The 13,862-nt window shown below is 39.5% G+C and overlaps 1 protein-coding gene across 1 annotated transcript in view; it reads left to right on the forward strand.

Annotated features, from left to right (window-relative positions):
* The window catches only part of CDC123 (cell division cycle 123), a 51,395-nt gene that overhangs the window by 6,674 nt on the left and 30,859 nt on the right, over window positions 1-13,862 (forward strand). Inside the window, exons 3-5 of the mRNA XM_037155198.2 lie at window positions 3,069-3,126; window positions 3,396-3,428; window positions 9,363-9,458. Of these exons, the coding sequence (XP_037011093.2) occupies window positions 3,069-3,126; window positions 3,396-3,428; window positions 9,363-9,458 (187 nt within the window). The remainder of the gene's footprint in view (window positions 1-3,068; window positions 3,127-3,395; window positions 3,429-9,362; window positions 9,459-13,862) is intronic.

Here is a 13,862-nt window from a genome sequence, read left to right on the forward strand (position 1 = left end):
AGAGGCGATAACTTGAATCAGGCCCACAAATTGGGTGTGTCTCAGATGGCCTGATTCACAGTGCCCCCAAGTACTGATCCTCACTGTCCCTTTTTGGTCCTAACTTCTGTCTTTCTTGACCTGTCTTTCTTAAGGCACAATGATAGTAGATGCCAGTTATAAAATACATATTAGATATGTTTGTGCTTTGAACCTTCACAACTCTGCCAAGGAATAATCTCTAAGTTGGTGATGATATTAACAAATAATAGCATAAGTACATTGTTAAGAAATGGTTTCACTCGAATTTGTTAAGGGTATATTATATACTAAGTGTTATGTTAGCAATCATGGGAAAGGCATATCCTTCTCTGTAAGTCAAGAAATTGATACATTGGTTTACTCAGTCTATTGTGATTTTGGTTAATGTATATGTTTCCTCAATTTTAATCAACTTTTTGTAATTCTGTAGAATTGAGTTTCTAGATGCACAAAGCTAAGAACCAAATAGGCTCACTTGTTAGCTTGCACATAGGCTAAAGTTTCAGAGCCTCTGTAATTCTTGGCACTGGGCAGGTCCTCTGTTGGTCTTGCCAAAGTCACTTATGCAGCTGTAATGATATGGTGGCTTGAGCAAATGGGATGTCCTCATTTACATGTCTGGTGGCTGATGCTGACTGTCAGCTGGACCTCTCTTTCCATGTGGTTTCATCCTCAAAAAGCCTAATCTTAGCTTCTTTACACAGTGGTGGCTGTGTTCCTAAAAAAAAAAGTGGATGCTGAAAAAACTTTTTTGGCACCTAGGCTTAGAATCACAGGGGATCTGTGCTGCCTTTGGTTGGTCACAGAGAGTCTTAAAACCAGTCTAAATGAAAGGGATGGGAAAATAAATGCTGTATCTTCATGGGAAGAGTAGCAAAGTCACCCTTCAGAAAGGCTTATCTAATGTGATGGGAAGAATTATTGTAGCCATCTTGGCACTTCATCTAAGTTTTTTTTTTTTTTTCCTTTCTTCCATTGTGCTACGCCCTTGTGGGCCCTTTCATTCTGGAGACTGAAATATATTTTTTGGTTTTGGAACATTTAAAAATATGTCTTAGATAATTTCCTCTTGTTTTCTTGCTTCTGTTTCTGGAACTCCACTGTTATGTAGATGTTGGAGCTGCTGGATTAATTCTCTGTATTTTATTATTTCTTCTTATTGTGCATTTCTTTGTTGTTTTAGTTCTACTTTCCAGGTAATTTCCTTGATTTGCCATTCATTTTGAATTTTCAAATTTCAGCTATTTTCAGTTTCTACAAGTTCAGTCTTTTTGTTCCTTTCTTATAAAGCCTCCTGTTTTATGAATTCATTATCTTCTTTGATCTTTTCTTACATTTCAAAAACATATTTAGTTATTTATTTTTAGAGGAGATGAGAGAGGGAAAGAGAGGGACAGAACCAGTGATGTGTGAGAGAAACATCGATTGGCTGCCTCCGGCCACAGATCAGACCACAGCCCAGGCATGTGCCTTGACCGGGACTTGAATGGGTGACCTCTCACTTCACGAAACGAAGCCTAACCCACTGACCCACGCCAGTCAGGGCTGTTCTTTTATCTTTAAGGATATTAATCATGTTTAAAATATTTTTCATTTGGTCTGTTTTTTGCCTTACTTGTTCCATGTACCTTTTTTTCTCTTGAAGGCCTTCTTTAGTTTTGTGATGATTTTAGGCCCGTATTCATATTTAAGAGTGAGGGACGCAAACACACATTTGGAAACTGTGGACCTGGGTGGGGCTTGTTGGCGAAGACTGCCAGCAGTCAGTAGGGACTGATGGAAGGTTCCAGATGACGTTATCTGTAGGTCTTTCCTCTGGGCTTGTTCCGTTTCCACAGAGAAGGATTTTCTGGTCTGTCTACCATTCTGGTAATGGGGTGGGAGGACGGGAACCAGGGGTCTCACTGTTCATGACTTTCACGTGGCTTCTCATCCTCTGCTAGCATTTCATTCCCATGTGCTATGGGCTGTTATGGACCTGAGCCCTGAGCCTCTCTAGTTCACTGTTTTCCCAGAGAATAAACCTGCTTACCCATGGGGGTGGAGGAGGATTCGTTGCTCGGGTATGCAGGTTGAGGAAGGCAGGGTAAGTCTTGCTGCCCTTTTATGGACCTCACACAAGTCACTCTGTTCTAAGCCCAGAGCTTCAGTCTCATCATCCAGAGGTCTCCAGCTTCTAGCTGATGCTCAGTGGGCTGTCCCCTCTGGCTTTCTGTTTTCCAGACTTTTGTTGCCATCTTCCTTCTTTCTCTTTGGGATCTTCCGTGTCATTTTTGTGGAGTTAAACAGTGGAACTTGGGGATAGATAAATGTCCATGGTTAACCAGAGGCCTCATTTCCCTTGTTCTTGTAGTTTCTTGGTATAGGTCATGTGCCGGCTGTTATTCTGATTATTGTTGTTTCAATTATGTGAGTTCTTCCTAGGCCAGTTGTTTGTAGCTGGGTATTGAGGAGAGGCCAGGACTCTGTTATCCCCTTTGAGTTCTTTCAGCCTTTGCTTTTCCCTGGCAGTGAGATTGGCTGCTAGGTGGCCGCATCCAACACCTGCTTCTTCAAAGAGATTGTGTCTGCCCTGACCAGGTAGTTCAGTTGGTTAAAACATCATCCCATTAGGCCAGAGTTGCAGGTTCAATCCCCGTGGATACAAGAATGAACCAAAGAGATGTTTCTCTGAGATGAAACTGTTCTTGCCCCTCAGGGGTATTCCATCAGCCATGCAGAACAGGTCTTCAGATGCCTCCTCTGCTGTCTGTCTTCCATTCAATCTTCCTCATCTCAGCAGCACTTTCTTATTCACTGGATTTAGAGTTGTGGATGATTCTTAGTGTTATCAGAGGTGGACTTTGAGTTGTCTTTCCCTTGTTTCTAAATGATTTCTGAGAAAAGGGCAGGCAGTTTTTATTCTGTCATCTTCCTGGTACTCTAATTCATTTCATATTGGTTTTATTACTTTCTGTCTCACAAAGTAGACTTTTCCTAATCTGAAACTATTTCTATTTGGTACCATAGCCTTTTTCTTGCTTAATTTTTGCTTTATGTTCTTTTAGGGAAGATCCTCCAACACGGTCTCAGCCAGACAGTGATGATGAGGGAGAAGAAATACAGGTTGGTTCAAAATAAATTACTCCGTTCTGTAGACTCTTCTCATTTCAGTGACCTCTGAAATAGTTCTGACATTTATATCTTAGCATGTATTCATTAAAGGGAGAAATTACATGAAAATCTCACTTTTATTATACTTTTATTTACATATATTTTGTGTTCAGGAAAAGATGTCACCTGTTTATGTATCATTTTTACATGGAGCATTGCTTTTTGAAGGCCCAGTACAGTATCTGCATTTAATTTTTTTTTCTGTCCTCTCACCCATGCAGTGGTCAGATGATGAGAACACAGCCACGCTCACGGTAAGAGCAGAGTACCAGCTTGGGGGCAGCCTCGCACTGCCACACAGCTGCTTCGGGGTCCGGTGCAGGCCTCCAGTTCCCGTCTACTTACCGTTCCAAACAGCCTTTTCTGTGTTGGCTAGTATCTGTTATTTAGGAAAATAACTCATATCATTTTTTTTTAAGATTTTTATTTATCTTTGAGAGAGGAGGGGAAGGAGAGGAGGAGAGAAACATCAATGTGTGGTTGCCTTTCGTGCATCCCCTGCTGGGAACTGACCTGCAGGGAACCAGCCTGCAACCCAGGCATGCACCCTGACTGGGAATCGAACTGTGAACGTGTGGTTCACAGGCCCGTGCTCAATCCACTGAGCTATGCCAGCCAGGGCTTCGTATCATTTTTTATAGGCAAACATGGCCTGCCCTTTTTTCCCTTTGATTACAAGGACATTATTTGAAGTGTGTAATTGATGCTTTGATTTGTTTCTCTTAAGCTATGAAGGAAGGAATCGAGTCTAGATCTGTGGAAGCTAAATTAAAGTGAAAATCTGTGTTCACTTACTCAAGTATATTTAAATGTCAAGAAGCATGCAGTTTCTTTTAAGTGAGAGCAGAGAGGTTTATGACTTTAACCCATAGCTTGTATAAAAATGTAAAAGTTGATTCAGCATATTATAGTCTTTCAGGGTAAGAGTGCCATTGCTATTGTCAAATTTAACTTAAAATATTTTTAAAATAAAAATATCTACAGGAATGAGTAAAGTAAAAAAATGTATTCTAAAAATACGGTAGGTGAATGAAACTCCTCATATCTTGAGGTAATAGAGAAAGGTTTTTTACAAAATTCCCTATAAATAAATGTGAAGGCACATTGAAGGAGACTAGTTTCAGCGGGGACGGTATGTTTTAATAGAATTCTAAATAAGATACTTCTGTTTAATGAAAGACCTGTGATTTTCAGGGTATAAGAAAAAGGGTAGAGCTGCCTAAACTGATGTATTTTTTTAGGTATAAAGAGCATGCCAGCATATTCAGAAAGGGGAAGATGGTGTGTTTTATTTCACTGTCATACAGGTCAATCGTTCTCCTTTTATGAAAATGCTATCAGTACAGCGTACACGTTAGTTTTCTGCCATATCCAGGGCACTACAATGGGTTCTGTGAAGTTACAAATCATGGATATGATTTCATTCCTGCCACCATGGAGGTTATAAATCAGTAGGGAAAGATGCCCTAGTTTGGGTGAAGATGACAAAAAGCTATCTTAACAAAGAGAACAGTTACAGCTGAGGGGATCTCCTGTAAAGGGAGAAATGACATTTGCTCTGGACCCTAAAAGCAGTAAGGATTATCAATATTGACTCACATTTTAAAACAGAGCTACAGAAATTAATATACATGTGTGCATGTGTGTCTATTTAATGAACTGTTCGCTAAGGCCTAGAAGTAATGGTACATGACATCACAACAGCAACGAGCACCCCTAGTGCCCTGTGGTTTCTAAACACCATTCTCCGTGAAAGGGAACCAAAGCTCCTTGGAGAAACTCAGAGGACTGGGGGTAGGAAAGTAAAGATGAGCATGCAACAGTTTGTTGTGTCAGAAAGTGAGGAAGTGCTCAGAGAAAGATGGGGATGTGACGGGAAGGAACCAGAAGCCAGCCTTAGTGGGCTCCCACTGGCCGAGTAGATGGGCATCCTAACAAATGATGGAAGTAATGGACAGGAATCATTGACCAGAATTAGAATCCATGATCCCCCACTGACATAAATGATTAAATTAAATACAGGAAGCAGAGGGGGAAGCCCTTCTTTGTAGTAGAAAAGGCACCAATGCAGAAGAAACGTGATAAATGTAGAAGAAACGATAGAATTAGGAGTCACCATTTGTCAGCTACCACAGGATAGATGCTAAAACTAGTGAGTGAATAGTTGATGAGAAAGGGGATACTTGTATATTCTCAGAGTATCTCCACCAAAATTACTTATTAATTTCACAGGGAAAAACAGTAACTTTACAGTGGAAAGACCTGGCTAGTCAAGTGAGCAAAAGTTAACCTGGTTAGGACAGACAGACCTACGTTGTCTGCTTTCTGATCAGATGCACATCACCTGCCAAAACAGCATAACCTGAATCTAATCATGAAACTTCCACAAACTCATTGTTTTGGAAATTATATAGAATAACTGCCCTGTAAGCTTCAAAAATGTCAAAGTCATGAAAGATGAAGAACAGCGAAAGGAACTATTACTCTGATTAAAGGATATTACATAGACTTTATTACTAAATGTAATGCATGATTCTAGACTGGATCCTGGGTGAGAAAAACATGTTTTCTTTTGTTACAAAAGACACTTTTTAGGAAAATGGGCACATTTTTAATGAGATGTCAATGAAATATGGTAGTTATCAGTGTTAGCTCACTGGTTTTGATAATTTTGCTATGTTATATAAAAGAGTGTTACTACTTTTTAGAAAATATGTGCTGAAGTATTAAGGAGTAAATGGGCATCGTGACTTCAACTTACTTTAAAAGAGTATAGGAAGAAAAGTGTGTTTTATGTACATGAATATAAATAAATACACAACACCTGCATAGTTATATATTGAGAGGGAGTTGAGGGGAGAATGGTAAAGCAAATGTAGTAAAATGCCTGAGTGAAGAGACAGAAATTTTGTTACTCCTTTAATGCTTCTGAAAGTCTGAAATTGTTTTAAAATAAAAAGTTAATTGAAAAAAGTGACTGGGTTTCACTGGGCAGAATTAGATGTTGGGCAGGGGGACATTTATGGCAGAAGAACACTTCTAGTAGGGGAGTGTGAGCCGTGACCCAAGGTGGGAAGATGGAAGGTCTTGGCCAATGGCAATTGTCCATTAGTGCAGATACAAAAACATTGAGTTAAAAATGGAAGGAAGAAAAAACAAAAACGGCCAGAGATGGATAAATCTCAAAAGCACAATAGTGAATTTCAAAGAGTACCAGTAAGTACCAGTAAGTAGTGTGCATATCAAATGACAGCAGTTACGTTAAAGCTTTTTAATGTTCTGTAGACAAGCACATGTATCACAAGTATAAAATCATGACTACAGAAGAATATACCTAATTTTGTAATGATGGTTTCTTTGGGGAGAGGGAAGAATTAGGGAGGAGAGAAAGGAGGTAAAGAGCCTCATTGGTATTGCACTGTTTGTTTTACCCCCGTAAGAAATTTAAAGGTCTGGGTCAGATTGTTGAATGTTTGCCAAATTATTGAGTATTTGGATCCAAGAACAAGGGTATATATATTTTTGTACATTTTAAACATTTTATGATTTAAAAAAAATTTTAAGAGATAATCCCTTGCCCACTGGGTCTGGTGCTTGGGTGTGGTGGATAAAATTGGAAAGATAGATAAGCCCAGATTGAAGGAAAGTCCCTGAATGTGATTAAAGTGTGGATTTTACCCTACTTAGAATGGAACCTTTTCCAAGACAACTGAGGGGTTATACAAATTTAAAGTCAATTCATTGAGCTATGAGCTTAAAAGATTATTGTTAGTTAAATCTGTCAAAGTAGAGTTTTCAGAAAGAGGTGGAACCATGACTCCCTTATAGATACTCAACTGTTTAACACACCTCGATTGCTTTATTTAACTCATGAGGGAGTCAGGCAGTTGTTACATAACTGGTTCAAAGAGAACCCAAAGAACAGACACATTTATACATTAGGAATATTGAAAGGATTATGCAAATGAGATACAACCAGTTTTTCCTCAAGGGTGGGAGGGGAGACAGCTGGATTTCCATCGGTCAGGATAGAATTTTCGAAGCCATAGAAATACTTTTCGTTGTCATTGCTTACCTACAGTTTACCTCCCTGTAGAATAGTCAGAAGACTCTAGAATTGGATAACTGAGAATGGAGCGCTCGATGTAGACAATACATAGTCTTCCACTGGAGTACAAATTTTTCTCTACAGTGCATACTTTTTATAATTTAAATTGGTATTAGAATTCTTATGTCAGGATTTCTTAAAGTTGAATGATTTTGAAGATTTAAGGAATCAACCATCTGTTTTAAAATGCAGTATGTAAATTTAAACAATTCTTATATGTGAAGTTTTATAGGATAGGAAAATTAAATTTTATCTTTGAAAATTAAATCCCTTCATGCTGTAAATTTTGTGTAACTATGCCAGTTGTCAAAATCATTGCTAATGCATATCTAACTCAAGGGTTTTTGTGGATAGAGCTCCTGCCGAGCCAAATCAGCAACTTCAATGGATCATAAGGAAATTAATGGCTTAGCATGAATTATTATTTCTTTTGATGAGGAAAAGCAAATGGAAAATAAAGGATTCAAGGCTGTTACTGATTTTTGAACCTTCTCGCTAGAGTTTAGTTTTATGTATATAAGCTGAAAAAGTCAGACAGAAGATGTAGGCAGGCTGTCAAATAAATAAAAGATGCTGCTAACCAGTCTAGAGGCCGTGCACATCTGCAGCAAAAAAAAAAAAAAAAGTTCGTCTGGACTGCCTTGATTTCTTCAGTCACTTCTCACTCGCCTGTTGCTTAAAGCTGCCCTCGAGTTGTGGGGATATACTTCCATTTTCTTAACGTACATTTTTGGTCTGTTTTGTCACACTCTTGTCACAGTTTTCTCTCTGTCATAACTGGGTTAGATCTTGGAGATAAGCATAAGCCAGCGATTTCAACATTTTTCACCTCATGGTACATATAAACTAATCAATCCAATTCTGTAGCACACACACAAAAATAAATCAGTATTTTTTGCCAGTCAGACAAAACCATCAGGTATAATTTTGATTCATTCACACTGGATGGCTATTGTTGTGTTGGCTGTTGTCATTTTTTAGTTTGACAGTCTAAGGGAAAAGAGGTCAGTGCCTCCGACTAAACCGTCAGGTGCTGCATATTTTAAAAATCCTTGCAGCGCACCAGTGTGCACCCAATGGTGTACCACAGCAGACCCGGTGAAGATGGCTGCCGTAAACCATTTGATTTATTTTTCACTGTGTAGTTTAGCTAATTCTAAGCCTATTCTAACTTTTTCCCCTCTATGGAAGTTTGTTATTACTGGACTTTTTCAGAACTTGCAGCTGCCCAGTAGAGGGCAGCAAATGGAAAGGGAGCCTGTGACTTTGTGGAACTGTTAGAACTTCAGTGTTGGCTCTCCTGCAGGTTCCACTCTCACGGCTCTTCCTCAGTCCACTTTTCCGCACTTCACATCCGTCCATGCACCCCTTTCACAGCGACACAGGCTCGAGGAGAGCATGAGAGTAACTGCGTTAGAGTTCCTTCACCACTGTATTTCTTTCTGCTTCCTGGTCGAAATGACACTTTAGAATGCTTATATAAACTACGTATTTTTAAAATCAACCAAAATGGTTGGTCGATTTAAACTTCACCAAGGTCCTGTTTTTAAGTTTTGTTTATATTAAAACTTGTCTGGAAATAGCAGTGTTTAAATACAATTTACCACATAATTTATTTCTCATTCTCATAAACCCTTTTAGGGATTTGTCCAAGAATCTTTTCCTGCAAATGGAAAGGCTTCTGGGCCTTTAAATGTCAGGGGTTATTTCTGCGAATTGGACTCTCAAGAGAGAGAAAGTAATACTCTCTCTTTCTCTTTTCACTTAATAAAGAAATACTGGGTTTATGTAGGTGTTAAGAGAACCATTCCTCACATCCCCAGATGCCTTGTGACATCTGTCTTTTTAGCTATATGGATTTTCATTGTTTTAGAAAATGGCATTTGGGCACTTTCCCCCTTCCTGGTAAATGTTATTTGATCATTAATTTTATTTAGCTGAGTTCAGAATTCTGATAGTGATTTAAATTCTGAATTATTTTTAACTCCCTAAATAGTTTAACCTTGAGATTTGACCTTGTTTTCTATATTTACTGTGATGATATTGACTTACCCAAATAATTTCTTCTTTCTCTCCATAGGCACCAGAATTTCCCGAGTTCACCACTACAGTCCAAGAAGCTATCAATTCCCTGGGGGGCAGTGTGTTTCCTAAGCTTAACTGGAGTGCCCCAAGGGTAGGCCACAGCAGGAAATCTGTTGTCATTCGAGTAGTGTTTGCTTTGCTCTTCATTTCACTTTATGTCCCCACAGAGGGTCTAATTATATTCCTAATTCTAGGGAAAGTACTGGGGAATTAATTTTGTTTCCCTGGTATTTTCTTTTCCTGATTTGTGCATTACACTTTCCTGGCACTGTAAAGCATGATAAATTTTGCTGAAAGACAATTTCAGCTTCTTGTGGTACTGATCGTACAGGAAATCTCATGAAGTATATGCTGTGTCCTTTTTAAAACTTCAGCCGTTCAGTTTAATGGAGAAATTTTTCTCTATTAAAATTAGTAAAATGTAAATGTTACAAGATCTAGAAATAGAGCAGTTTAAGAAATCAACTGATACCTTCTTAAGTAAATGTTTTATTATTTTAACATTACACTGACAAGATTTTTTTCTAAGTTAAGGTCTGTGTAAAAATTTACTATTTTTTTCCAATGCAATAGAAAACAATTTTATGTCAGCTAAGTTCACTGAAAGAATCAAAAACTTATTTGCATTTTCAGAAATTAATTTATGCTTATCTTTTTTATCCTAAAGTTGTACTTACAAATTTAAGTGACAAGTTGTACTTAATCTAATTTTTATTTTTACTTATTAAAATTAATTACACATATACATAGTTTAAATTTTCAAAAGCTCTGGTTGCTTGCTACAAAGTTAACAAGTCCTGATATACTTTGCTTCACCATTTCCCACTCAGAGGCTTTAAATATTTTAGTACATTCTTTTGTTATTTTCCTCTATTTCTTTATTCTTCAGTTTTAGGTATTATTGACTTGCTACTCTAAAACAGAAAGATTCAGCTTTTATTTCCTGTCCTCATTACTTTCTTGTTTTTAAAATTATATTTTATTGATTATGCTATTACTATTATCCCAATTTTTCCTCCTTTGCCCCCCTCCACCCAGCACCCCACATTCCCTCAGGCAATCCCTCCAACACTGTTCATATCCATGGGTCTTGCATACAAGTTCTTTGGCTTCTCCATTTCCTATACTGTACTTCACATCCCTAAGGCTATTCTGCGACCACCTATTTATAAATCCCCTCACCTCTTCATTTCCCTATACCTGTCTCCCATCTGGCACCATCAGATGCTCTCTGTCTGTATCTTCTTGTTTGCTTAGTTTGTTTTTTAGATTCAGTTGTTGATAGATACGTATTTTTTGGCCATTGTTCGTAGTTTTGATTTTCTTTGTCTTAAATATGTCCCTTTAACATTTCATATAATAATGGTTTGGTAATGGTGAACTCCTTTAGTGGTTTCTTGTCTGGGACGCTTTTTATCGGCTCTTCTGTTCTAAATGACGTCGTTCCTAGGTGGAACAATCTTGGCTGTAGGTCCTGGCTTTTTATGACTTTGAATATTCTTGGCAATCCCTTCTAGCTTTTAAAGTTTCTCTTGAGAAATCAGCTGACAGTCTTATGAGAACTCCTTTGTAGATAACTAACTCCTTTTCTCTTGCTGCTTTTAAGATTCTGTCTATCTTGAACTTTTGGCATTTTAATTAGGATGTGTCTTGCAGTGTGCCTCTTTATGTCTGTCTTGTGTGGTGATTCCTGGACTCATATGTCTGTTTCCTTCACCAAATTAAGGAAGTTTTCTCTAGGTATTATTTTAAATAGAGTTCCAGTTTCTCGTTTGTTCTCCTTTTGGCACCCCCATGATGTGAATGTTGGTATATTTGAAGTTGTTCCATGGTCTCATTAGCCTATCTTGGTTTATTTGGATTCGTCTTTCTTCTTCTTGTTCTGATTGGTTGTTTTTTGCTTCCTCAGATTCCAAATCATTGATTTGATTCTCAGCTTCATCTGCTCTACTGTTGTTTCCCAGTAAATTGTTCTTTATTTCATTTAGTGTATCCTGGATCTGGATACACTAAATTGTTTCTGACTGGATCTATTTTATGCTGTTGAGGTCCTCACTAAGTTCCTTGAGCATCCTTATAACCAATGTTTTGAACTCTGTATCTGCTAAATTGCTTATCTCCATGTTATTTAGCTCTTTGTCTTCTTTCCTTTGATTTCTTCTTTCCTTTGGGCCATGTTTCTTTATCTCCTCATTTGGGCAGACTCCTGTGTGTGTTTCTATGTATTAGGTAAAGCTGTTTTGACACCATGTCTTGGTAGCGTGGTCTAATGTAGTAGGTATCCTGTAGGGTCCAATGGCAGAGCCTTCTCTATCACCCAGGCTGGGTACTTGAGGTATGCCCTTTGTGTGGGGTGAGTACACCCTCCTCTTGTTGAGCCTTGGTTGCTGTTGACAGATCAATGGGAGGGATTCACCTAGGCCAGTCGGCTGCAAGGACTGGCTGTAACCACCGATCACCAACCTCTGCCCTCTGTGGAGGATCGACTGTGCAGGGGCAGGGATGTGGTGCTCCAACATGGTCTGGCTGCCCACCGTGTGTGCAGGCTCTAGGGTTTCCTGGGTGGTGCAGGCCAAGGTCAGCCCCCCACCTGTGTCCTGCCCAGGGCCACCTGGCAAACTGTAAAGCAATGTGAGGTGGCTGCCACTTGTGCTGGGCTTAGAGATTCCCTGGCAAAGCCTAATGGTTACCCAAAGCTGGCCTCTGCTAATGCCAGGCCTGGGGCCACTTTGCAAGAGGTGTAGGGATTGGGGGTTGGGGGCTCATGAGGCCAGCTGTTGCTTGTTTGAGAGGATTTAGGAAGTTATGAAGCATGAGCCAAGACTAGGTATTCATATGGAAAAGCCACTGTTAACAGCTTGGGTGGGCCCATAATTTGAGTGGGACAGAACCTCAGGGGATCTGGAAGGCCCCCTTCAGTGTTAGCCAGTTTGATGGAGTCTCAAATATGGCACCAACCTGCCTGTTCTATGGCTCCGTGGGGGAGAGCTCAGAAAAGGGGCAGTGGCCTCTGCCTACTTCTCTGTCTGGGAGAAGGCTGTCCCCCAGCTCTCGCCTTAATGCTAGACACTTTGGTTCCTGCCTTTCTGCCACTGGTGCCTTTCAAGCTGCTATCCTGCTTCTGGAGTTTAGAGGGAATGAATCTGAGTAAGTGCGTGCTTGGGTTTTTTAAGAGGAACTGCTCATGACTCCAGAAATTTCTGTCAACTTACTTCCACTGGTTTTTGCAAGCAGAAGTTATCAGGACTTATCTTCCTTTCACTGGAACCCTGGGCTGGCGGGCCCGTGTGGGGCTGAGACCCCTGTCTCCCAGAGTATCCCTCCTGAATTTTTATGCCCCACATGTAGATGTGGGACCAGCCGGGGGTGCTTTTGTTCTCTGCTCCACCTACCAGTCCAGATGGGTATGGTTTCTTTAATTCCGTAGTTGTCAGACTTCCCTTCAGTTTGATTTCTGTTGGTTCTGAGTGATGGTTGTTCTATGGTTTAGCTGTAGTTTTGATGTGGTTGTGCTAGGAGGTGAGCCATGTTTACCTCTGCCTCTATCTTGACTGGAAGTCTAGGCTTCTTCAGTGCTTTCTATTCTATTCTCATTGCAGTAAATGCGCTTTTCACTGGATTCGTATTCAGTGTTTCTAATGTGATTTTGCAAACACTGTGGACACATCTGATATCCTGTACTATGGTAACTTGTTTTCTTAGTCAACATTTTGTTTTCCCTGGACTTAATAATTGTCTTGTTTATTCAGTTGGATGGTTTATATAGATATATATTCTTGTTTTAGTGGAGTTAAATCTCTGTGTTCAATATACATCATTAATCAGAAGTTCATCATCTTTTTCATTGGGGGGAATTAAAAGACATTATAAATAAGTTACTAAACCTCATTTTTACTGTATACTTGAGCAGTAATTTAGATCATACTTTACCTCTGAACTGGACTGAGGCTTTCCAGTTAAGATAGGTAAATCATTTGAGTGCCCACTGTGTGCCAGTGCTTCCCTATATTGTAGATAATTGATAGTTTTTTTTTAATCTCATTAGTTTTCTCAAAATTACATTATTGTCCCATGTCTGATGTATCTGTGGGAGAAGTATTTATTTTTAGAGAGAAGGGAAGGAAGGGAGAAAGAGAGGGAAAGAAACATCAACGTGAGAGAGATACAGCAATTGATTCCCTCTCATGGCTCCTCAATTGGGTACTGAACCCACACCCTAGGCATGTGCTCTGACTGGGAACTGAACCCATGGCCTTTTGCTTTGTAGAACGATGCCTAACCAACTGAGCCACCCTGGCCAGGGCACAAGTATGTTTTGTTTTGTTTTTTTTAAATTAAATTTTATTTAGTTACTTTTCAAATACATTTTTTTAATCTATTTCTCCCATCCCCCCCCACCCCCCCACCTGGTCTTTCCCCTCCCTCCCATCCCCCCCCCCCCCCCAGTCCTCATCCCTGTGTCTTTCATACTTGTTCCTCAAAATCCCTCCCCCTT

Source organism: Artibeus jamaicensis, unplaced genomic scaffold (assembly GCF_021234435.1).
Source record: "Artibeus jamaicensis isolate MK-2021 breed Jamaican fruit bat unplaced genomic scaffold, CSHL_Jam_final contig_426, whole genome shotgun sequence".
NCBI lineage: Eukaryota > Metazoa > Chordata > Mammalia > Chiroptera > Phyllostomidae > Artibeus > Artibeus jamaicensis.